We start from the raw sequence: 24931 nt of genomic DNA, 5'->3' as shown, positions 1-24931 counted from the left end.
AATTTTTTTTAATTTAAATATTAAAATATCCTCTGATTGCAGCTTCTCAAATGTGAACATTTTTTTAATTTCCTTAGACATCCATGAAAGCAGACCTATTATCCTCATGTTTTAGCCATAACAAAATATTTACACATCAGCTTTCACTTTGGAAAACAGTGACGGGTATTTTTGCCTCTTTTCTGATATGTTTTGCGGACCCACGCACTAACTGTAGCAGTTTGCTTCATATTAATTTGGTCCATCTATGGCCTCACCGATTACTCCATTAATTGCGACAAGCTTCAGATTAATTGATGAAAAAAATGATCATGATTGTACTTTTGTGTACATTTATTGTTTTACTGAAGCTATTTGACAAACATTTAGATTTTTCTAACAGAATATTCAAGAGGCAACCTGGTGTTTGTGCACTTATTTGCTCTGTCAGTTCAAATCTTCTATTTATGACTTAAGAGGCGGAAATTAAAAATGTGTTTTTTGTTCATCCGATTCATCAATTAATTGAAAAAATAATCGACCGGTTAATCGGGTATTAAAATAATAATTAGTTGCAGACTAATGGAAAAAAAAGTCACAATTTCATGAGTGGAAAATTTACAAAGATTTATGAAGAAAGTTGAAATGTTTGGAATTTTTTTTTTAATTGGTATAAAAAAAAAAAGAGCAAAGGCTGAAGTTGATACTAATATGCTTTTTCACTTCGATCTCAAAGCTGAGATGCAGTTTTTTCTTAAAATATAGAACTTCTTAGCATATTACAAAACATCAAAGTGGCCCTTGCATCCTTTCATTTTTCATGACGTGGCCCTTGCTGGCAAACATTTAGGCACCCCTGTTTTACAATATACAGGGGGCCAGTTAAAAACAGCTGCGGGCCACACTTTGGACACCCCTGCTCTAACGGGACAATCCTCGAGTAGAAGGAGGGTACACATGATGATAAAAAGAGACATCAAATGTGTATGAGAAAGATGGGAGGATCCCCTTTTGTGGTTTGAGTTGAAGCCACTTTAGAAACTTCGAATAGCTGACACATGTTCATGGAGGTCACATCACGCTCTAATCTGGGAGACCACTAATGCCTACTGTAGTTTATTTAACACTTGTATATTGTAGGGCAGCTTTAGTCACTGCTGCTTGGTCTTCTTACAAATCTTACACTGCTCCATTAGGAGGGCAGCACGAAATAAACTCAGATAGTAAAATACATATATCCTGTTTTTCTTTGTTGCTTGTCCTGTTCAGGAATTTGTAATATCTTGGCAGGTATCATTACACAAACGCACCCATTTCACATCCACTTGTTTAATATTATAGAAAATAATTTGCTTCGTGGAGCAATAAATAGAACTCAGTCCAAAATAATCTCCTTTTAGAATGCATTGTTGTTAACAACTGTATAGCAAAGATTTGCTCAGTTATTAGCATGGCTGAATCGCAATCAGCAACATTTGCGTTCTAGGCTTGGGATTAATGACCAACAAAGGCTTACCTAGAGTCCTGAGAACATCGATGACCTTTGCATCCGACGTCGCACTTTCTTTCTTTCTGCTTCTCAGCATCATGGAAGGATGCTGCCTTTTCTTTGGCAATTGTCGACGTTATGGGGCAGCACGGAGCAGTCCGAGCATCTCCGTGGTGTTTCGAGTCACTTTAATTGTACGCTGACAAAACCTTCTCCTTGCTGACGTCATAAACAGTCATCTAACTGTACAGCGCGTACATGCGGACCACGCGTCAAGCTCCCCGAACGTAACACCATACGCGGCACGCGTCACCTTCAAGATAAAACCCAACAACGCCAAACCGATATACAATTCTCAACACATTTTTGCATTTTCAAAATGTGCCGTCTGACGAAAAAGTGATGGTGAGGGTCAAACCATCTCAACAGTCCTGACGAGGTTGTCGAGAATACCGTAAAAGGAGCACAGCGTAACGATACAATTCGTCTTGTAAATCAACTACATTAATAGTGATATGATACATCCTAACAATACAGTGTTTGTTCAAATTCAATTCATCCAGGTACACTTCTGTGACTAACCGGTTTCTTATTCTGAAGTTTTACACATTTTCGCGTACTTCCGGTTTCGAATTGTCCAACTAGAATAGCTTATTACGTAAAAACATTGATGGGATTTGTGTCATAAGACGACACCCCCCCAACCCACAAACACTTGAACATCCTCAATGCCTGTAATTAATCTGCACAATGCTCAAATCAAATGTGCATCTCTGACTGATAACTGAAAACAACAAAAACATCAATCCTCGGTCTGTGCCTGTCCTCATTAGACAGATATTGGTCGGGTCGATTTTGCTAGGTAGACTTGTTTGACGCGTCAAGTCACGTGACGTAACGCGGAAATAGTTGAAGTTAGCTTCATCGCGGTGTAGCATTTAGAGGCTGCTCTCCTGTAATCGCATTTTGAAAGTGCTTTACTACAGGAAAACACAAATGACACATTATTTTGGATCCCGGCTCGATAAGTAGCAGATTTATGGCCAAGTGACAGGACACTACTTTAATGAAACACAGTAAGTGTCGGCTAACACATATGCTAGTTTTAATGCTAGCTTTCCCTGCTTCATTTGTCACTTGTCATTTATTAATCCTTGACAGATGGTTTTTAAGACGTATCATCGGATAAAAATGGACTTGGTGCAAACACGGCTTATTGATAATGACTTGATGTACAATTAATTATTAGATGTGATAAATGCGTTGAGCGATGACAGGTGAACCGCCTGTCATAAAATCGTCACAACAAATATTTGAACAGTATTAAACATTGTTTTAATATTTCTTTGTTACTAAACTGAAACAGCTAAATGGGCATTTTTCACACGTAACCAAAAATGTCTCGATCAGCACAACATACAACAAAAAACGAATTTTAAAAACTATAATTTAAACTACAAGATGCTGACACACTCCTATTTTCTATTTTCCCCACACATTTTCACACATTTTGGGTAAACATCAATCAAATTTGACATTAAATAAACAAAAGATGGAAAAGACCACAACTTTCTGTTTGTGCATCTTTGTTTGCAGTCTTCTACCCAAGTGGAAGTACAATGCCGGTCCCAGCAATGGCAGAGTCTCTGGTAGATCACCACAAACGCTTTCAGGCTGCTGTGGATGTCATTCATAAACTCCCCAAAAATGGTATGTTTCAAGTAGGTACAATATGTGTTCTTATACTGTCCTGTCCAGGGGTGTCCAAGGTGCAGCCTGGTGGCCCACAGCACATTTCTAATAATATAATTTAAAAATAAAGAAAAATGTAACAAAAACAGCAAAAAAGAAAAATATGCAGTAATTTTACAAGAATAAACTCAAAATATTAGGAGAAAAAAGTTGTACTCTCATGAGAAAAAGTCATAATTTGTGAGAATAACGTAACATTATGAGGAAAAAAATAATGTCATTTTAGTAGCATACCGTTGAAATATTAAAGAAGAAAGATGTTACTGTTTTTAAAGTTGTAATATTATGAGAAACAAAAATAACAAAATAAAATTGTAATTTTTTAAAATTTAGGTTGGGGGAAGAAGTTCTAATATTGTGGGAATAAAGTCAAAATATAATATTGTAGGAAGAAATTTTACAAGAAGAAAGTTGTAATAGTTGGAAAATGGTAAAAAAAGAAAAGAAAAAAGTTGTATTCTAACGAGAAAAGAGTTGCAATTTTACGTGAAGAAAATTTACATAAAGGGGGAAAAAAAGAGCAAAGACTGAAGTTGATACTAATAATGGGCTTTGTCACTTATATCACAAAGCTGACATGCAGTTTTTTCTTAAAATATGTAGAACTTCCTAGCAGGGATGTCCCGATCTGATCTTCAAGATCGGGATCGCCTGCCGATCCGCTGTATTTTGAAGATCGGATAATATCGGCTTCTGCCATGAGATCGGGCCGACCCGGTTGGCGTATTACGTTTGTAATTCTGAGCCACACTCCAACCTGGTAGGTGCAGTAATGCGCCTCAAAGCTGGTTGCCACTCGACTCCCGCCATCCCCAAGAAGAAGAAAACGTGTCCACGGTGTACCGTGGTGAAGTTAGGTTCACGTTGGACATTGGGCTCCTTAGCTACAGTGGTAGTTCACCCTCACTGTGCCCGGACTGCAGTGTCATGGTGCCGTGAGCTTGCACGCTGTGGCGGACCTACGTGTTGGCGTGGCCACTCTTAGTCACCCCGCTGGCAATCTAGACATTTCCGGTATCAACTTATTGCCACCCCTATGTGAGTAACGGTCTCACCTTGGCCACCCCAATGAAAGATTTCTGGCTCCGCTACTGCTCGTACAGGAAGTGCTGCTCTAACCGCTGGTTGTTTACATGAGGGACCGTCAATAAATTACTATTGCGTTGAAGAGAGGCATATATTCTAAATCACAGCACAAATTGATCTATAACCATGTCAAATGATTAGTCCGACCCTATGTAAGTATTTTATGTAAGTATTATATAAGTATTTTGCACGACCATTTTTTTCAGTTTTCAGGACTTTTTTTTTTTAATTTTTGGATTAGGGACCTGACTCACAGAGGTTTGTTCCAAAATCCAAACAATATTGTTGGTCATGCTGTGTAACAAAAAAGGAAATTCAGCAATACTTGGGTTGCATTATTTTTAATACTTTGAAGCACTATTTTCGTATTCATATTCAACACCACAAATTCATGTTTAAAAAAAGCTTGTTTAAAAAAAAAAGGATCACATCGGCAAGACTATAAAAAAGAAAAATCAGATCGGAAGCCAAAAAATATGGATTGGGTCATCCTTACTTCTTAGCATATTACAAAATATCAAAGTGGCAAACCTTTCATTTTTCACTATGTGGCCCCTTGCTGGTAAAAGTTTGGACACCCCTGTCCTACCACATGACAGAAGCTTTGATAATTTTAATACAGAGCACACCAGCAGTATTTATTCTTGTGCAGGGTAAAAACTGGACAGTAATACTTCATCATTCTGTATCAGCAGGATCCTACCGGCCATCGTATGAGGTGATGCTGCGCTTTTACAGTTTCTACAAGCAGGCAGTGTGTGGACCCTGTGCAGTGCCCCGACCTGGCTTCTGGGATCCAGTGGGGCGCTACAAATGGTTTGTGTATATGGCTATACGGACTGTGAATCATATGAGTGGCTCACATACAATCGCTAAGCTTGCTATGACAAGTGGTTGTTTTCATCTTACAAATGTTTACATTTACATGTACAATTCTACTTCTTCCTTTATTTGGCATGCAATAATTGTGCAACGGAATTGCATGTTTATAGACAGCTAGTTTTGGAAGAAGTAGTAAAATGATGCCACGCAATGCTCTGCATGTGTAGTTTGTATCAAATCCAGGCTAGTATAAGACCGTTATTAGATTTCCAGCGGTCTCAAAATAAGTACTCGGCAAACGCTAATTAGTTACTTCCAGTGGATGTTCCATCAAGCCACTGTGCGTATGTGTATCATTTAGGGATGCTTGGAGCCAGTTGGGAGACATGAGCAGTGAAAGCGCCATGGCAGCATATGTGGAGGAGATGAAGAAAGTAGCACAAGAGGTACATGAAAATGACATGACGCTCTGTGTGTGTGTGTGTAATTGTTAGTGTAGACCAATCAAGCTTTCCATTGTCACTTCAGGTCATTGACACCATGCCCATAAATGAGAAGACTGCCTCACTCTTTCACCATTTTGAGCCTTTGTACGTGGTTATTGATGACATGCCGCGGCCTCCAGAATCGCTGCTCAGGCTCAGAGAAGGTTCGTAAAGTATTTTTAGAAGGTCTTTGCATCCCTTGTTTGTAATGTGGTCATGGGCGTACAGTACAATACGATACGATAATACGATATCTAAAATGCAAAAAAAACAAAAACAACAACATTCACAGAACACAGAAATAAACAATAATAAATGAAATGTAAAATCTAAAACATGAAATATTATTTAGCTGCTTTCCTCAGCTGGCAGCTGTTAGCAATTATTCAAAGGAAGACTGCAATTTTTTCTAGAATTTAGCCCATCATCCACAATCCTTATGTGCACTTAATGAGACACAGCTTTTCCGCCTATAAAGCCTTCTGAAAAAAAAAAAAACTACAAAAAGCACCAACAACGCTGCATTTACATAATGTTGTGGCCAGCATATTAACCAAGCTACAGCGTCAGTGTTGTTATTATTATTGTTATTAACATTGTCATGCCGAAGAACCGCGTTACTGGCATAGTGACACCTCGCCACACCACCCTGCTAGCCAACTAGCGACTAGTTTCACCATGCACTCACAATGGCGATAGGTAACGCTACATATTGGAGCTGACGCCACTGCTGCTGTGTTTTTGTTTTTGAATTTGGAAAACATAACGCTAGGTGTAGCGTTCTTTTCTATGTTGCTATGTGAAATCAATGCATCCAGGACGGAAGTACCGCAAATGCTTGAAATGACCAAAATAGGGCAAAATTCTGTAAGTATACGTGTTATCATGAATGTACCTGTTACTACATGGTTACAGCATGAATATAAAACCATCCAACCTTGATGGAGGTTTTTGAAGGTGTTTTAATAGAGGGCTTTGTAGACGGAATATGTGTGTCCCATTAGTGCATTCATGAACTACCTCTTTTTATTTGTTTTTGTATCTTTAGAATACACAGGAAAGACAAAGATGTGTGTTCACGTCTGACATAAGGATTGTGGATGATGGCCACAATTCCCCAAAAAGCGCAGTTTTCCTTTAATGGTCTGTGTTAATTGTTTTTGGTCACATTTAGGGTTACATTTTGTGACAGAAAAGATGGTTGCATTTTAATTTGAACAGCAGATGGCAGTAGTGAACAGGGGGGAGACAGTGTTGTAGCTCTGCATTCATGTGGAAACTCCATTTGAGCGTTTATTTGGGCAATTTTAGGGCTGTAGATATGAAAACATTGGTAGGTGCAGACTAGAAGAGTATTTTCCCAACCTAATTTTACAAAAACGACTTAATTTTGTTTTGTTTCCTGTAATATTACTATATTTTTCTTTAATATTTCATCTCTATGCTACTAAAATGACATTATTTTTGCAAATTTTTTTCTTGTTAGAATACAACTTTTTGTTAACATTTTTTACCTTATTCTTGTGAAATTACAGCTGTTTTTTGCATTTCTGCTGTTGTTTTTTCTCATTTATTCCTTTATTTTTTTATAATGACTATTTATAATGACTAGTTGAACTTTCTTATTTTTCTCATAAATTTGACTTTATTCACATAATATTTGACATTATTTTCAGAACATTATAACTTTTTGCCCAATCAAATTTTCCAAAACTAACTCTGTTAGTAGCTTTGTTTGTATTTCATAATGTTATGGCCTAAAAAAAAGAAACTTTTAAAGGTTTTAAGTTATGCTACTAAAAGGGCGTTATTTTTTTCTCATAAAATTACGACTTCTTTTACATTACTGATGTTGTTGTTTTTATTTTTCCTTTTTTTTTAGATTTCGATTTTGTTTTCTTAATTATTTTGACTTTATTCTTATAAAATTACTATTGATTTTGTTTAGTTTTTGCTGTTTTTTTTTTTTTTTTAGTTTTGTTGTTAAATTATATTTGTAGAGTGTGTGGTGGACCAATAAAAACACAGCCACCGGCCGCAAATGGCCCCCGGGCCGCACTTTGGACACCCATGCTCTAGCCTCCAGCTCAGCCGTGACCTTATGAGGACAAGCACTATGCAAAATGTATGTATGGATGAATATGTGAAGATATAAATCATTCATATAATTTTGACATGTAATACTTTGTGCTCTTGAAACCTCAGAACAGCGTAAGAGTTTGGTGTTGAACAGCGACTCTGAGAACGAGATCTTCAGTGACTCTGTAGATTCAGTGGAGCAACTCAGTAACCTTAAAGTATGATACACTCACATTTTTGAAGACACCATGGCAGTGTTAACAGTTAGTACCCACAGCTGCAGAGTGACATCTTTTCTTGTGTGACAGGTACCACTTGTCAAGTTTAATGGGTTTCACAACCGCCGTGAGGTCTTGGAGCCATACCTTCGTGAAAGCTCGTTGAAGAGCAGACAGGTGGGGGCAGGTCATGGTGGAGAGGGGAGGAAGGATGCAAAGGGTGGGGATCCAAACAGACGTCGAGCCACTGGACAGGAAGGTTCCAACCACAGTAGGAGAGAAGGTAACAAGCTTTACTTGAAAGTAGGCTTGACCTGTGTCACTAATGATGAGCATGTTTGACCGTGTTCACATCTGTATTGTCTTAAGACTTAAATAAAGAAACACATCACTTATTAGGAAAATGACAAGCTTTTAATGAATAAATCACAACTCATCTACTCAAATGAATTTGCATCCTCAGTGTTTTTGATGTTGAAAGACAACATTATGATCATCATCATCATGAACATCAGTAAAGTTGGGGGCATTAAAAGAGCTTTCCCTCACCTGCAGGTGGTGTTCCGCTGAGCAGAAGAAGGCGTGGTGCCACAGGTGGCGCTAGCGGGGATGAGCGAGCCGGAGGAGACGGTTCTGATGATGCGCCAGAGAGGGGACACGAGGCCCAGCTTCAGCAGCAAATCATTCTGGCTCTGAGGAAGCTCAGGGATGACATGAGGAGTGTGATGGAACGGTTGGAGGTGGTGGAGAGGCTCACAGCCACACATGTAAGCACGTACAGTATACAGTATGGCAAATATTTCTGTGGGGCTTGTCGTGAAAAGAAGTTGAACAGCTGGGCGTTCATTTCCTTTTTTTATTCTCTGTGAAAGGCTTCTGGCCCAGAGTGGAGACCCTGTCTGCGATGTGTCGCTGTAGCCTCTCAACATCACGTAAGCAACACCCCTACCTTTTACACTTTTTTAGGACTTTTTCCCACCTAGAGTGCTGGTTGTTAAATATTTCTAATAAGCAGTGATAAATAATAAGCACCTCCTGCAGGAGAAAGACACAAATAAGTTAAAGAAATTTGCCATCATCCACAATCTTTATGTGAGACATGAACATGAGTCTTTCTCTTTTCTGTGTGTTCACTCCTATTCCGCCTATAAAACACCTCCAACAAGGTTTTATGCTTTTATATCCATGATGTAACCATGTAGTAACAGGTATATTCATAACATGTAATATTTACAGTATTTTACCCTATTTTTGTCATTTTAAGCATTTACGGAACTTCCTTCCTGGACGCATTGATTTCACATAGCAACATAGAAAGGAATGCTACACCTAGCATGAACTTTTCCAAGAACTGAGCTGGAGGGCAAAGTGCTCAACTTTACTGGTCCATCTATGTTCCCACCCTCAACTCGTGACTGAAAGAACGAGATCACGGATACAAGTGACTGAAATGAGTTTCCTCCGTAGGGTGGCTGGACTCACCCTAAGAGATAGGGTGAGGAGCTCAGTCATCCGGGAGGGGCTCAGAGTAGAGCCGCTGCTCCTTCACAGCGAGAGGAGCCAGTTGAGGTGGCTCAGGCATCTAGTCCGGATGCCTCCCGGACACCTCCCTGGTGAGGTGTTCCGGGGATGCCCAGCCGGGAGAAGGCCCCGAGGCAGACCAAGGACACGCTGGAGGGATTATGTCTCTCAGCTGACGTGGGAATGCCTTGGTGACCTCCCGGTGGACCCAGATAAGCGGAAGAAAATGGATGGATGGATAGTGGAAGGCTCAAGCCAACAAGCAATAATCAATCTGCAGCTACCTCAGCAAGTTCATGTTGGAAACCAGTTTCCCAAGGCTTCCCCTTCCTTGTCTGCACGCTCATGTGTTTGCTTTGGAAGTTGCTGAAAGTTAATTCATGGCTTTGGCAGCCTTGCCTCAATTTAAAATTTGAGGCACTCACGCACATGGAACGACTTGCCACCGAGCCTCTCCTGTCATTGTCTGAGAGCCCTTTGGGGGCATTCTGGCAAATTCCCGAGTGGGCTATATCATGTGCCATTTACCCTCGAGTCACTCCAGCATAAAGGCCTAACTGGTGAAGGGTGGAGGTTCTCCCATCTTCAGAGTATCACTGGATCTCTGTCAGAGTGACATCAGGTTTTTGGTCACCTCCGTAAACACAGAATGTCTTTCCTGACCGCTGGCTTTACCTGGGGCTCTAGTAAGCTCAGGGATGATGAGTGGAAAGGATGAACCTAAGCTCAATTTGAAGTTCAAACATGATAAGAATGTGTGGGGAAAGCACTTCAAGCAATTATGTGATATGAAATGACCAAAATCTTTCATATGAACCCTCAGGAGGAGACATGGTGGCCGTTTGATCTGTCCTGTCGGACACTTCTTCTCTTCCTCCTGTGGCCGTTTGCTGCTCAAGGTGTGGTTCATCTACTCCGAAAGATCCAAAGGAGAAGTCTCTTGTCTTCATGAGACCATGAGGAAGATGTCATTTCTGCATGATGAGGACTGATTCTAAAATGTTCTGGTAGGGTTTTCACTGAGAAGAAGGTGTCATGTTGATGGAGATGGAATGGGATACTAAAGACTTCATGATGCTGCAGTGTAGTCACTCCTCTTCATCCTCTCATGGCTCTTTGATGGGGGCTGAGCTTGTTTTGGAGGTATGCGTCAAGCTCCGGCAGACAGTTTGGAGGGGGAGGAGCGAGACGGCGTGGTTTATGCAGGTGCTGTGATGCTGTATGTAGCATAATGAAGCCTTTAGTGTGAAGCATACTTGGTGATTGGTTGTCGTTATGGTTGTGCTGAACATGGAAACACAAGTAGCATTTATACATGATTTCTTGCAATCTTCACTTAACTAATTCAATTCAATCAGTCACTGTTTTGCTTCCTTGAGTCAACTCATGCAAAACATTTCAATACAAATTGTCATAACATATTCCTTTTCTTTATTATATAGTATTATCGTGTCAATCATTTTTGTTGGGGCACCAGTGGGCTCCAACTATTGGCCTTTGGGGGGTGAATCAGAATCAATTGTATGTATTTTTATACAGTATCATAAGATTGATTTCATTCAGATTGAAGTATCTGGGGACACCACCCTGATACAGGAGGTATTAGCCAATTCATTCATATTGTCTCATTTATTTGATCTCACATTCAATAGTAAATTTTATAGGAAGCCAGTGTAGTGGCACAAGTACAGGAGAAATATGATATCTTCTCTGGGTTCTGCTTAGAACTCGTGTGGCAGCATTTTGCAAGTGAAAAAATGCTACATCACATGGCACTCTGCTTTTTAGCTCATAATTATGACTTAGCATTGGAATATTGTTTTCTTTCAGTGGCGAAAAGGGGCTTTTGTAGAATTGAAAGATAAATCGTGATGACCAATGGCGTTTCTGGCTTGTATGACGCCACACACCTTGTTATTCTTCACAAAGACAAGTCTCTTCTTATTAACAGTACCACAAAAGGTACAAAATATAAGTAGTAGAAATAAGCATAAATAAAACGGCAGAGTGAGAGACAGAGGTCATTCTGAGACTGAGGCTCCAAAGTCATTTCTGTGATGGCCGGTGTGACTGCGGAGGCAGAAGGTGCTCCTTAATTTGCATTGAAAGTTTCACCCGTTAGCACGTTTTGGATGCTCTGGATCAGCATATGCGTCAGCGGAAATTGTGGAATTGGCCAATAAAAACAGAATCTGTTAAATGTGAATGAATTTTGCGTGTTTTTTTGCGTGGGGAAGTATTTCCCCGGCGGACCACATGATCAATCGTGGCGCAATCTCCTCACAAACACCAACATGCCCCCTCGGCGACCTAAAACACAGGCGAAAAAAGCGGCAGAACACATCTCATACGGAGCGTGACTGGATGCTAGCGGGGTTAGCTAGTGTGTGCGACAGAGTTGTGTTTTACTGCTTGTTAATGTATGCGAGCGTTTTAAAATGTCTGCCGACATAACATTGTCATAGGAGGAAAAAATGTCATTTTCATACCATAGAGTTGAAATATTAAAGAAAAAAAATATTTAACAAAAAAGTTGTAATGTGGAGAAACAAAGATGCCATTTTGGACAATTTGGTCATATTATGGGAATCACAAAGCTGAGATGCAGTTTTTCTTGAAATATATACAAGTTTTACAAAACATCAAAGTGGCATCCTTTCATTTTTCACTGTGGCCGTCGTTGGAGGAACCTGGCACCTTTCACTCAAGAGACTCTCAACACACTTCTGGCCTTGAAAATAAGAGCGCTGTGTGCTATATAACAAAATAAGGGTGTCATTAAAAATAACTTGCATTCATAAAGCGATGCTGTAGCAATGTGTGCAGAGGCGGACATCCCATTAGAAAGGTTTGTTTCTGAAATACCAGGCAAAATTGTCCAATGATGTATTGCATCAGTAAATGTAAGGATTTTTTGCATTTAATTGACATCTTAAAAGCACACACGCCATGCTGTAAAATAGGCGTAAAAGTTGCGCACCAAAACAAGAGACCTAGCCCTATGGAACATAGAAAAAGTGCGATCTTTGAAGTCGGATCATGAAAAATGTGTGTCGAGTGTATGAGGGGGGGAAAAAAGCAAATTATTCCACTCAAAAGTAAAAAAAACAAGTCAATATTTTAACATTGTCATGTTTATTTGAAATCCACTGTAGGTGTGTACAAGGCAAAAAAAACCAAACACATTTGAATGACATTTATTGTAAAGTATAAGTTGGACAACAAGGACGAGGTGATTGAGGTAATAATGGAATGTTTTAGGAGAATGTGCCCAGGAAGTACACTATGGATTTATGCAGAGAGCAATCGAGTCAAAACTACTTTTCTCTTCTCTCCCGTTTGGTAAAAGAGGCAAAACAAACCACACGGGCGTCTACTGTCCCTATTAAGTGTGCGCTTTGTTGCATGACAGCGCTCAGTAGAGCCAGCTGAAGGCACAGCTCGTGTATGTGCTCAGTTCTTCTTCTTTGAACCACAGGGAAATCTCCTTTTTACCACTCTCCACTGAGTCACTGCCATGGATGATGTTTCTGACAAAAACAAGACATTAGATTAACAAGGACAATCAGGCTGATATTATTGTGCCTCACTACCTTTACATGCACTAAAACATTTGCATGATCCAACCAGCTATTATCTTAAGCCGAGGTCACAACTGGTCGTACGTACGGGCTCCTACAGCCAGTCTATTTGCAAAAAAAAAAAAAAAAAAACGCAAGAAACGCACGTGTGGGACATGCCGATTTTCAAGCTGTAGACCGGCCACATATGGTTGCTTACGTTATTTTCAGGTTGCAAGACAAACTTACGCATTTTGTACGTCTTGTCAAAGTCTCCTTAACAGAAGTGACCAGTTTCACCAGTGATGTGTTCTCTTCAAAAAGTAAGTCAAATATGTTTTTGTCTAAATGAAGGTTATTTCATGGTTGCTTTTTTCATATCATGTAGCCAGTAGCAGGGGTGCCATTTTTATGATCCCCTGGCAGTTAGGGAACCTGGGAATTGTCCCGACTTTCAACCTTATACAGGATCCCTGGCCAATAGCACTCTTAAATAAATAGAAAAATATATCATCCATTTGATCGGTATATTTCACTCATGATCGCCATCAGAATTGGCAAAACAAAACCCTGATTGAAGCATCCCGAGTCACCACATGCACTAAAACATTTGCATGATCCAACCAATTAACTTTCGGCATGCTCCGATCAATCGGCCACCGATTACTATTGGCCGATTTCCATCACAAAAGCTCATCGCTGTGCGGTGACAACATGACAATTGATCTCGAGATGACAAACATGACATGAATGTGCATGTGTGATGTGTCACGTGGGGCTGCCAACCCCCGAATTGAGCAGAGGGACGCACTTTGTCCCGTATTGCCACGAGAATCAACACTAGTCTGTAAAACCTCAATGGTTTCAGTCTGACAGCTTGACACAGGCTACACCAATCAATGCCAGAGTGTTTGATCACTCCCTTGTCAAACCTATTGCTGCTACACTTTTCTTGCATCTTTGTTTACACGCTTTTCCCAGCTGTCACTGGCGGCAGCTAGCTAGCAAACTAGAGTTATCCGCCTAGCTTCTGGTCTTTGGACTCCCAAGTGTGACTTTTTACCACAGTGACATGTTGTCTTTAAAACAAACAAGCAGTGCGGTTAGTTTGGAGCTCATTTTTGTCCCAAGGGGAAGTGCATATCACGTTCATGGGGTACGTACCAACTTTTTCAAGTGTCACTGAAAAAGGTTGCTCTCTTGTCATTATACTAATTATGTTTTGTCCTCAAAACATTATTTGTGTGTGGTTTAATGAACATAAACACATAATGTGTCCAGCCTTATGATGGTGATCCTATCACAGAGATCTCCTATCTCACCAGCTCATTTTGAGTAGCTCATCAAATGGTCAAAGAACATTTGCTTCAACGATTTCAGTTTATTAGAACTGTTGAATTAATTGAATTGCAGACCATCAACCCCTAAGTTTATTTTTGAATATTTACCCATTTGCCAGTGGCCCTGGCCAATAGCACTCACCATAAATTGAAAAATGTACAGTTCGTCCGTGTGATCGGTATCAGTCGATCTCACTCATGAATAATCGGTATCGAAATCAGCAGCATGAAACCCTGATCGGAGCATCCCTAATTATCTTATGTGCCGTTTTAATCACTACCTTTACATGCACTAAAACATTTGCACAAATTGGGTTGAAAGCAGCTTTTTAAGAGCAATGTAACACCTTCATGATATCCTGTTTGACACGCGGCAACAGAGCAATCCAGAGGTTGGTACTTACTTGCTGACATCAATGCAGAAGTCTCCTCTGATGGTTCCAGGTTTAGAGTCGGCAGGGTTGGTTTCACCGAGCATCACTCGGCCGGTCTTGACGACACCTTTGCCTTCCCACACCTGACATTTCAATACCAGGACAACTCATTAAAACATGAAAATTTATTACCAGGCTTTTCTCCAATGACAATTGGTTACCATGGCGACCACTGGACCAGAACTCATGTAGTTGATGAGGGTTGGGAAGAAAGGTCGCTCTTTCAGGTCAATGTAGTGCTGCATAAGAAGGTCCTCAGATGCCTGCAGCGTGAACAGGTAGAATGAGTACGTTACTTCTCAGCAGTAGTTTTACAAGAATAACGTGGAAATATGAAGAGAACGTGATGAGGAAAAATGATATTTTAGTAGCATACAGTTGTGATACAAAAGAAAAAAAGTCGCAATATTAGAATTTCTGGAAAATTACATTGCAGAAAACATAAGACATAAAAAAGTCAGAATTACAAGAAGAAAATTTCCAATAAAAAAGTTGTTGTAAAATAAACTGCTCTAATTTTACAAGAATAAACATTTAAGAAAATGTAATCTAATGGGGGGGAATATCTTTGCTGAAATATCTTTTTATAAAAAGTATTTTTTGAAGTTGTATTATAAGAAACAAAACAAAGTTGTAATTTTTAGAAAATTAGGTTGAGAAAAAGGTTAGAATATTATGGAATTAAGTCATAATATTACAAAAAGACAATTTCTGAAAATTGAAATATTTGTAAAATAGCAAGAGTGGTATTGATAGTAATGTGCTTTTTCACCGATATCACAAAGATGAGATGCAGTTTCTTAAAATATATACAACTTCTTAGCACATTTCCTAAATAACATGACCTTTGCATGCTTTCATTTTTCTCACTGTGGCCTTTGTTGGAAAAAGTTAGGACACCCCTGGTTTAAACTGGCTGGCTCTGACACAGATTATCCGAGTTGCTAGCGTCAAGAATAGCCTCTGCTGTTAATCAGCTCACGGCAGGTCTCAGTCACTATCAGCTGTCAAGCGTGCAAATACTTCAATTACTTGTAAATAAAGAGGAACTACTGACAGGTTTCAAGTCTCAGAATATGAACATTTCATTTCACAAGTACTAAGTAGTAAGTACTTACTTGAAGCATTTTCATGCCAACCAGTTTGAAACCTTTCCTTTCAAATCTGGAAATGACCTCCCCAATGATGCCCCTCTGCACACCATCAGGCTTGATGGCAATGAAGGTGCGCTCCTGCTGCTCTGCCATGACTCTGAAACCAAAACAACAACATTTCACCACAACTCTTCCACAAAACAAACGCCACAGTCCCTCACATCTCTTTGCATTTGGCGCAACCATCCGCGTGGCTGGCCGCAGACGGCCCGGATCCCATAGTGCTGACATAGACGACAGAACGCAGGAGTGCGACCGCTCACCTTCGCTGTCCCTTAAGACTACCAGCCCTGAACACCTTTCTTTATCCGCACTTTCCCTTTACTGCACTGTCAGTTCAATCACCTGACCGGCTTGCTGAATCATCTGCAACCAATGCACTCATTCATGCTTTCAATACAACAGTTATACCGCAGCGCTGCAAACATGAATCAATTAACCGATTAATCCATTTTCCAATTAAACATTTAATTAAAAAATGGAAATATCCTGATTTCAACTTTTCAAATGCAATTTTTTTTAAAATTTCCTTGGTCATCCTGTGACGATAAAATTGCTGGACGATAACTGTCCTCCAAGATAAGCATTATTACCATCAACATTATTTTGAGTGTCAATGCAGAAGTTGGCTCATTTGCACACAAGACTTCCATGACTCACTTTTACCAACATTGTTTGTGGAATACGCCGTTTACGTTTAATGAGGTGTAACATTTTGTCAGAGTTTGGTTTTGGATGCAGCAAAATGCATTTGGTGCACAATCAGGTGTTATAATTCAGCAACCATGGCAGCTGAAACGCAAGTTCCTCCATTTTGTATTATTTCATTTATTTGTCACAAAATGATGATCCACAAATGGCTGAAACAGGCGGTTTCATACACAACAGCCACGAATAAAGTATTCAATTGTGTAGCACACGACACACACAGCTAGCGAGTGTGTACTTTGTTGCGCCCCGCCTCTCCCCACTGGGGCAAAGAGACTGAACAACTGACAGGAGGGTTCACTCACTCCGTTCAACACGCCCAGACAGGAGAAAACCGAACATGTATGCACGTCAATATATCGAGTCCGGCAAAAACTATCAAATTTGTTTTTATTTATTGTGTGGTTAATTGATTTATTGATTATCGTGACAGGCCTAGTCATCCATAAAAGCAGAGCTATTATCTTTGGATTTTAGGCAAAACAAGATATTCACAGACATCAGCTTTGACTTTCTTTGCGTCTGTCGTATATAAAACATGCTCTGCTGTCAATTTCAGCCCGTTTTCTAATCAATACACTATGGAATCTATTGTTTTATGTCATGTTTCCGTGAAAGGTGAAGCGTGTTGCTGTTGTGCTAACTAACAATGTTTTAAAGAACAGTGTTGAGTCTCGCACGGAGTTTGAAGCGGGGCCCATCCCGTAGCTCTGTTACGTGCAAGATATGTCACCATTTGGGAGCATGTTTGTGACAATTTAAGGCAAGTTTAAGCATTTATAGTGGTTAGGGGTGTCACCAGACACGAGATGATATACGAGATTGGGTCTACAAGAACGATACAAGATGAGATTTTAACATTACTTTTAAGAAAAGTACAATGAAAAAAACAGACAGTATATTGCAATCTATTAACTTTATTTCTACTCCATTACACTCTTCTGCACTCTGTATGCTAGCAGCCGTTCCATGAAACAAACGCCCAAGGTGCTGAAACCAATGCACAGAGTGAACCCTCTTCCTGTCTGCTTGGAAAACAGACATGCATGCACTTGGCAATATACTGAGGCCAGCAAAATTTGAGTTTATTTTCATTTATTACCACCCCAGGCCTAGTGCCCACAAGATATTTTTTTCTGGAGGGAAAAAAAAGTCACGAGATCTTATGTCACCCCCCAATTCCGACTTTTTCCACAGTAAGTATTTTAATATTTCAACCGGATGCTATGAAAATGACATTTTTCCTCACAGTATTCCAAGTTTGTTTTTGTAAAACAGCACCTTTTTTCTAGTTAGAATACAACTTTTTTTGGTCATAATATTCTGACTTTATTTTTGTAAACTTAAAGCCATTTTTCCATTTCTGCTCTTTATTTTATTTTTCCCAATGATTTCAACTTCTCGTAGTTATGACTTTATTCCCATAATATTTTCATTTTATTCCCATACTCTTACTCACTCACTCACTCCCCCCACAGAAAAATGTTGGCAATGCAGGGATTCAGAGCAAATGAGGCAAAACCATTCATCTGCATTTAATCTCTTCAGCAGAAGTGCAAAGACGTTTGCAGTAGAGTTTAAAGCAGTGGACTGGACGCTAATGCGCCTGCTGTACTTTCTACTGTAGCAGTCTGTCACTGCAAGCTTTACCGTCAAACTGGAACAGGATTGACGTCGGCAGTAGCCCACGCCTACAAAAAGTTTGACCGCATCCAAACAGAGTCCGATATTTTTTTTTTATAACTTCTTATAAAACTATTATCATTCTTGGTAATGTTCTGATTCATGTTGTCATTTAAATCAGATAAATAATTACGAGAGCCAACACAAAGAAGCTACGGGCCGCACTTTGAACACCCCTGATTTAAACTCCCTAATTGGTGATCAGACTACCGTGCGTGTGGTACAAAACCAGTATTTGTGATTAACTTCAGTTAGTATTGTTGATCACTTTCCCAAACACACTGCAAACGGCATTGGAATGAGTGTATAAAACCAAACCGAAGAGAGAGGCAGGCCTTTGCAGAAGCCCAACATGGCCTCCTTGCGTGCGCCGGACAAAAAATATAGTCCCAAATAAACCAAAACAACATATTGGGGTACTTTTATCTGAGTAATTAACTCGCCAACAACAAAAAGTACACATGTAACAAAAGACACGCACCAACAGCTTGAAACAAATAGCTCCTAAACGATATACAGCTTACAATTACTACACTTAACAATGAGATATGCACAAAAAACGGTTGCAAACAAGCCAGCGAGGTAAAATATTGGTTGTTTCCTTAGAAAAAAAGAATTGCGTTACCTTACAATGGTGTTGTGTGTAGGTTACACGTCGCAGCCGATCCAATGGTGGCAAAGGAAGGACTGCACTTGCGCTGCTGTGCTTTATGTGAGGGAGCACACTGCGGAAGTGTCGAAAACGACACACCCCAAATGATGACTCACTTCCGGTGTCTGGGTCCCGCCCTGGATCAGACCAACGCATTCGTGAGAATGGTCTCAAATCGATTAATTCCGTCAGTACACTTAAAAAAAAATGGCGATCCCAAACCTGTTTACCCTCTTCTTCTTCTTCTTCTTTTCACAACATTTTGCTTGTTTTAATTGATTTAAAAAGTCAGTAACAATAAGACAAAGAAATAATAACCACTAGAATTTTTATTTATTTATTTATTTATTTTACAAAAACCAAATACAATAAACCAGGGGTGTCCATTTGCTACCTGCAGGAAAATAAAGACATTTTTTTTAAACTGCAAAAATTGAAAAATCTGCAGTAACTTTACAAGAATAAAGTCAAATTTTGAAAAAAATGAAGAAAAACGTTATAATCTTACAAGAAAAAGTCATAATTTTACAACAATAACATTTTAATATGAGAAAAAAAATAATGCCATTTTAATAGCATAAAGTTTAAATATTAAATAGAAAAGACATTATATATTTAAAATTGGAATATTATGAAACAACCAAAACAATGAATAACGTTGGTTGCAGAAAAAGTCATAACGTTATGAGAATAAAGTCTGCATGTATGCATAAAAAAAAAACAACTAAATTACACGAGGTACATAGTGCATCAGTGTTTACTCTTTTTTAAAGAAATGTTCCCAAGAATTATTTGAAAGATACTTCATTTAATTTATTTACCATGCAATCATTGAGATTCTTTATGAAGACTACATTTCAATTTATAGTTTCAAAAATAAAATTGCATTTATATTTCGCAATAATTGGAGCTTTATCATGAGAGTTTTTCCTGCATTCTAAGCTGCCTTTTTTAAATCTCTTTTTATATCTCTAGAATGCACAGAAAAGAGAAAGACGTGTGTTCGTATCTCACATAACAATTGTGGATGACTTTTTTTTTTTTAATGCAGTTTTCCTTTAAAATAGAAATAAAATGTTCAAAAAGGAGTCAGTAATGAGAAGCTGTGCCATTCTTGTTAATCAGCTGAAAAATGGTTTTGGTCCTGCTTGATGCGAGTGTTTCCAGGAGGCTAGTGGGAATGTTGCTCCAGGTGGTGAAGATGGCTTCACGGAGGACATCCACTGTCTGAAACTGATGTCCATTTTTGTAAACGTCCCTTGCCATCCATCCCCAAATGTTCTCAGTTGGATTTAGATCAGGGGAGCATGCAGGATGTGTTAGGCTTTCGGCGAATGCCGGAACTAGGACCCCAAGATGCGTGAGTTGAGTGGTGTAACAGTATTTATTACACACAACGGAAAAAAGATACAAAGGAAAAAGCAAGGTAAAAGTCCAACACAAAACTACCCGGAATGCTCATGGGGAAAAAAGGCACTAACTAAGGGAGCTACCAAAAGACACGGCAGAGAAACAAGCAAGGCGAACTCAGAAAAGCACTGCTGAAAACCAAGCAGGTGAGGCTAACTCAAAAAGGTCCTCACACTGCTGAAAGTACCTCTGCGCAGGGGTACAGACAAAACAGCATGCAGCTGAGACAGAGCTAGGTAGTAAGCAGATGAAAATGCTGGAGAGAGTCGTGAATGACGTTATGACGAATGACGAACTGCAGTGTTGTCTTGTTGAAAACGCCAGCCATTACCACACAGACAAGGGTCTTCTGTTAGAGGGATGTCCAGCTACCATTTGACGCCCCTGCACAACCTGAAGCTCCATTGTTCCATTGAAGGAAAAAGCAACCCAAGCATTTCATTCCAAGCATGTAAGTGTTTTTATTGGAATGAAAAATAAACACCTTGAATCCTTGTATCCTGAATATGCAAATGACCTTTGTTAATTTTCGTGGAGGTTTCGTGGAACATTTCAATACTAGCCTCAGGTGCCCTGTATATGCAGCTAATACATAAAAAAATTCTTTAATTAAAAAGTTTCATTTATTATACATTGGTGTTATAAACCATGGTGTTATCAATTGCACTGACATATTTTGCTTCCAGGAGCAACTGATGGCCTTAGAGGAAATGATGGGGTAGTTAATCCCTTCATATAATCTCCTGAGCGCTCAGTCCCAGTACTATTTTTACCAGGATTTAAAGTCAGGATTAAAGACCCTCTCGCTGTTATATACATTTGTGGACTGTGGTTTACTTACACTGATCACTGGAATTAATGTCACTTTGCCATGCCAAGGTAGATTGATTGTACAACGTACTGTACATTTTCAGTGAGTTCTTGTGTCCAAGTTTTACTGTTTTTACTGTTTTACTGGCTAGCTGTTGATTTTTGGTGAATTCGAATTCTGGAAGGGTAGCTTGTTGTTAAGCCCTTTAAAGTTCAAACTGGTGAATCTAGTACAACACCCACTGGATGTTTCTGTTCAATTAGGTGGAGTCCTAGCAGGAAAGTAAAAGTATGACATATACAGTATACAAAATTGAAAATCTGTGGCCGAACTCATAAGGACAATCTTGACTGATGTAAAAAACAAAAAAAGTCTTTGTGCCCATTGAGCTCCAATCTGACATCCTGGAGTGGGACGTCCACAGGTGCACAATCACCTTCCACCCTGGCTTCTACCGTACAGTTTTCCTTCTGGTCCAGAGGTTTTGGTGGCCCTTGCTCCATCTTTGCCAGGAACAAGGTCTCTCATCGGGCCCCGGACTGGTCTTCTTCGCCCCTTGCCCGTCCCATCCTGCCCCTGGTCCCACATCTCTTTGGAATTCATGATTAACCAGGACCTAGAATAAATCAGCACCCTGCCCCTTGATAGACCCACCTCCCTTGGATTGAGTATGCTCATTACTTTCTCATTTCCTAGGCCACTAGGTTGTCATGTCTTTGTGCTCCATAAGGGTTTCGACCCCCCACCCCCTGCTATCATCCTGGCTAAAAGTTCTGGTGGGCGGCCCCCTGGCCACTGACTCTTGCAAACTCTCCCCTAGGTTTATTGGTCCATTCAAGGTGGAGCAGATGATTAATCCCGGCACTGTTCGCTGCAAGATACCTTCATCCCTCAAGGTCCACACGGTTTTCCATATTTCCCTTCTCAAACCTGTTTCCACGAGCCCCCCATGCCCACTTGTGCCTCCTCCTTCTCAGCTAGTCAATATTAGGACCCACCTGGGTGCTTGGCCAAGGAAAGACTGGAGTTGGGTGGCCGCAGGTCATCCATCGGATGAGCAGGAGAGCGCCTTGGGTGGTTGTGAAGCCGGGACAGGAAGTACAGGTGAACTGACCCTGGGCTCCCGCACAGGTCGGGACAGGAACTGGAGCCGGCTTAGGCGGCCCGACCTTGGGCTGCCACAGAGCTGGGACAGGAACTGGAGGCGACCTGACCCTGGCTGTCATGGAGCCAGGACAGGAACTGGAGGCGGCGAGGGTGGTCTGACCTTGGACTGCCATGGAGCAGGGAGGGGAACTGAAGGCGACCCGACAATGGGCTGCTGTGCTAGCCAGGACAGGAGCTGGAGGCGGCTGACGTGGCCCAAACTTGGGTTCCCGTGGAGCTGGGACAGGAGCTGTCAGCAGCTGAGGCGTCCTGACCTTGGGCTGACATGGTGCTTTGTCCTCAGCCTGACATCGAGCAGGAGCAGGAGGCTACTTGACCTCGACCTGACATGGAGCAGGAGTAGAAGACGACTTGACTTCGGCATGACTTGGAGCAGGATTAGGAGGTGACTTGACCCTGACCTGGCATGGAGCAGGACCTGACTTCTGTTTGACATGGTGCTTAAGCCAGAGTGAACCAACTCGGACCCGCTTTGAATGGGAGCGGGAGCCTTAGGTGACCCGACCTGGTACTGGTATGGTACTTGACTTGAGCAGATGCAGATTTCAGGGGAACCTTTGGTTGGCAGATACCTGAGCCGTGCACTGGGCACACTGAGTCAAATGGGCTTGCCATCAGGACCCCACATTATGTTTTCCAACTCCTCTGGTTTATACTGCCAGGTATAACTGGTCTGACATCGCCTGAAGGTAAAGCATATTCCAGTCTGTTGTTGCAGGATAACTCGTTGGCTGCAGGTGCCAGGTGCCAGGTCTGGTCGTACTATCACGGTTTGGACGTGTAAGTGAAGTCAAGTCAAGTCAAACTTTATTTCTATAGCACATTTAACACAACCTAACAGTAATTAAATAAATATACTACAGCAACACATAGACAGCAAATTATGCTAAAAACTTAAAGTATAAATAAAGTAAAACTCAATTTGCTTGTTTCATCTTTGTTAAACGCCAGTGAAAAAGACATGGGTTTTCCACAAGGCTTTAAAGTGGTGGAGTGTCTGTACATCTCTGATGTGCAGGCGGAGGTTGTTCTATAGTTTTGGCACAGCCACAGAAAAGTCTCTGTCCCCTCTAGTGGTGTGAGTGGAGTGGGAGACAGACATGAGCAGACCGCAGGGCTCTACCTGGGGAGTGAGGCTGCAGGACACTAATGGGACACACCATAATGCCTTTAAAGCCCACAATTAAAACACCTCCAAAAACCTCCAACAAGGTTTTTTGGTTTTGTACACATGCTTTGAGCATGTGGTAACAGGTACATTCATGATAACATGCAATATACAGTTTTTTGCTGTACTTTGGTCATTTTAAGCATTACTTTATTTTAAGCATCCTTCCTTCCTGGGCACATTGATTTCACATAGCAACATGCAACACATAGCAAATGCTACACCTAGCGTTAAGTTTCCCAAACTCAAAAACAAAAGCACAGCAGTGGCCTTTCGGTAGTGGCCTGAGGCGCTATGAGTGAGTGTGTGGTGAAGCTAGTCGCTAACCGGCTAGTAGCTAGCTGGTGTGGTGTTGCAAGGTGTCACTATGCCAGTAAAGTAGTTCTTTGGCGTAACAATGTTAACAGTGTTGCTGTAGCTTAGTTAATATGCAGGTCACATTATGTAAATGGAGCGTAAATGGAGCTTTGTAGATTTCTTCAGAAGGGTAGGTGCCAAGACTGAGCCCTGAGGCAGGCCACAGTTTAGAGAAGATGCAGAGGAGTAGTGTTGGAGTAGTGCTGGCCAAGTTCCACAGAGAACTTCTGTGGAACTTCTGAACCATTTGTGGGCAGTGCCCCTAATGCCCACACTATGCTCTAGCCAGCATAAAAGAGTGGCATGATCGAGTGCGGTGAGATCTAAAAGCAACAGGACAGCAGTTTTCCCAGAGTTAACGGTTAAACGCAGATGATTAAAAACTTTTAAAAACGCCGTCTCTGCGCTGTGATGAGATTCAAAACCTGACTGGGATTTCTACTGACGTCATTTAGTCCTTTATCACAACATATGACAGCAATTAGATGTGAGACACTTTTTTGCTGTTTTTTTTTTTTTACAGGAAAGGGAGTTTTGATTTATTCTTGTATTGGAAAAGTTCTGCAGGGTCAACTTGAGACGACCCGACACTGGGGTGCTGTGGATGGCTGCAGTTGTTGGACAAATTTTGTCAGTAAGAGCTCCCACAAAGCTGGGACAGAAACCAGAGGAGACCCGACCTTGGGCTGCTGTGGATGGCTATTGGGCAACTTTTGTCAGGGGGGCCAGAGAGACCTTCTCAAAGCAGTCAAAAGTAGACTGGCATCCTGCTGTCACTGCAGGGACGGGGTGTAATGTTAAACCTGATGCCAGCAATTTTATCTCTGAAGAACTTCAAGAACCTTTCACGCAATTCAGGGGACGGGCCAAAGCCAGAGGAATCACTGGGAGTTATCATTATGGCCAACCAGCATCATCCAATGCACTGCATCATCTCCCAACAGAAGAGCAGTTTCAGTGGCAGATTACTATCACTGTCCTGCTCAACCGAAAGACTGAGAAAATCATTCCTCCCCCACACCATGCAGCTTTTCAACACAACAGAAGGGGAGCGAT

General features: G+C 40.8%; 3 protein-coding genes across 7 annotated transcripts in view; 1 reads left to right on the top strand and 2 right to left on the bottom strand.

The window, feature by feature from the left end:
- The window catches only part of LOC129177084 (1-phosphatidylinositol 4,5-bisphosphate phosphodiesterase delta-3-A-like), a 36495-nt gene extending 34768 nt beyond the window's left edge, over positions 1-1727 (bottom strand). The window contains exon 1 of one of the 2 annotated variants that reach the window (XM_054767825.1): positions 1496-1727. In XM_054767825.1, the coding sequence (XP_054623800.1) occupies positions 1496-1568 (73 nt within the window). In that variant the 5' untranslated portion in view covers positions 1569-1727. The remainder of the gene's footprint in view (positions 1-1495) is intronic. The other variant, XM_054767826.1, reaches the window with a different exon arrangement.
- A 641-nt stretch (positions 1728-2368) lies between these two features.
- acbd4 (acyl-CoA binding domain containing 4) lies at positions 2369-23321 on the top strand. Of its 2 annotated transcripts, XM_054768010.1 has the most exons (11): positions 2369-2544; positions 3065-3178; positions 4999-5122; positions 5490-5574; positions 5657-5777; positions 7819-7910; positions 8001-8193; positions 8466-8677; positions 8783-8842; positions 10255-10330; positions 10443-23321. In XM_054768010.1, the coding sequence occupies exons 1-11, from the start codon at positions 2535-2537 to the stop codon at positions 10493-10495; spliced, it is 1140 nt and encodes a 379-aa protein (XP_054623985.1). In that variant the 5' UTR covers positions 2369-2534; the 3' UTR covers positions 10496-23321. The 2 variants fall into 2 exon arrangements, with proteins under 2 accessions (XP_054623985.1, XP_054623986.1); XM_054768011.1 differs by having other exon boundaries at positions 5002-5122; positions 10255-23321.
- LOC129177178 (nucleoside diphosphate kinase B-like) lies at positions 12550-19074 on the bottom strand. 3 transcript variants are annotated; one of them, XM_054768014.1, is made up of 5 exons: positions 18936-19074; positions 15884-16016; positions 14927-15028; positions 14736-14848; positions 12550-12961 (listed from the first exon to the last, which is right to left on the bottom strand). In XM_054768014.1, the coding sequence occupies exons 2-5, from the start codon at positions 16010-16012 to the stop codon at positions 12847-12849; spliced, it is 459 nt and encodes a 152-aa protein (XP_054623989.1). In that variant the 5' UTR covers positions 16013-16016; positions 18936-19074; the 3' UTR covers positions 12550-12846. The 3 variants fall into 3 exon arrangements, with proteins under 3 accessions (XP_054623989.1, XP_054623990.1, XP_054623988.1); XM_054768015.1 differs by having other exon boundaries at positions 18941-19048; XM_054768013.1 differs by lacking the exon at positions 18936-19074 and adding an exon at positions 16081-16104.
- Positions 23322-24931: the final 1610 nt, after the last annotated feature.

The sequence above is a fragment of the Dunckerocampus dactyliophorus genome, chromosome 2 (genome assembly GCF_027744805.1).
Source record: "Dunckerocampus dactyliophorus isolate RoL2022-P2 chromosome 2, RoL_Ddac_1.1, whole genome shotgun sequence".
NCBI classification, from domain to species: domain Eukaryota; kingdom Metazoa; phylum Chordata; class Actinopteri; order Syngnathiformes; family Syngnathidae; genus Dunckerocampus; species Dunckerocampus dactyliophorus.
The sequence above is the reverse complement of the archived record's forward strand: the minus strand, read 5'-3'. Positions and strand labels throughout refer to the sequence as shown.

What these genes read in the sequence shown, in the direction of transcription:
- LOC129177178 (XM_054768014.1), bottom strand. Translation starts at nt 16,012, where the DNA reads ATGGCAGAGCAGCAGGAGCGCACCTTCATTGCCATCAAGCCTGATGGT. An exon ending in CTGGTCCAGTGGTCGCCATG is followed by an intron (nt 14,849 to 14,926) that starts GTAACCAATTGT and finishes TTGAAATGTCAG; the next exon opens with GTGTGGGAAGGCAAAGGTGT. An exon ending in TTCTGCATTGATGTCAGCAA is followed by an intron (nt 12,962 to 14,735) that starts GTAAGTACCAAC and finishes TGTTTTTGTCAG; the next exon opens with AAACATCATCCATGGCAGTG.
- acbd4 (XM_054768010.1), top strand. An exon ending in CAACCACAGTAGGAGAGAAG is followed by an intron (nt 8,194 to 8,465) that starts GTAACAAGCTTT and finishes CCTCACCTGCAG; the next exon opens with GTGGTGTTCCGCTGAGCAGA. An exon ending in GTGGCCGTTTGCTGCTCAAG is followed by an intron (nt 10,331 to 10,442) that starts GTGTGGTTCATC and finishes ATGTTCTGGTAG; the next exon opens with GGTTTTCACTGAGAAGAAGG.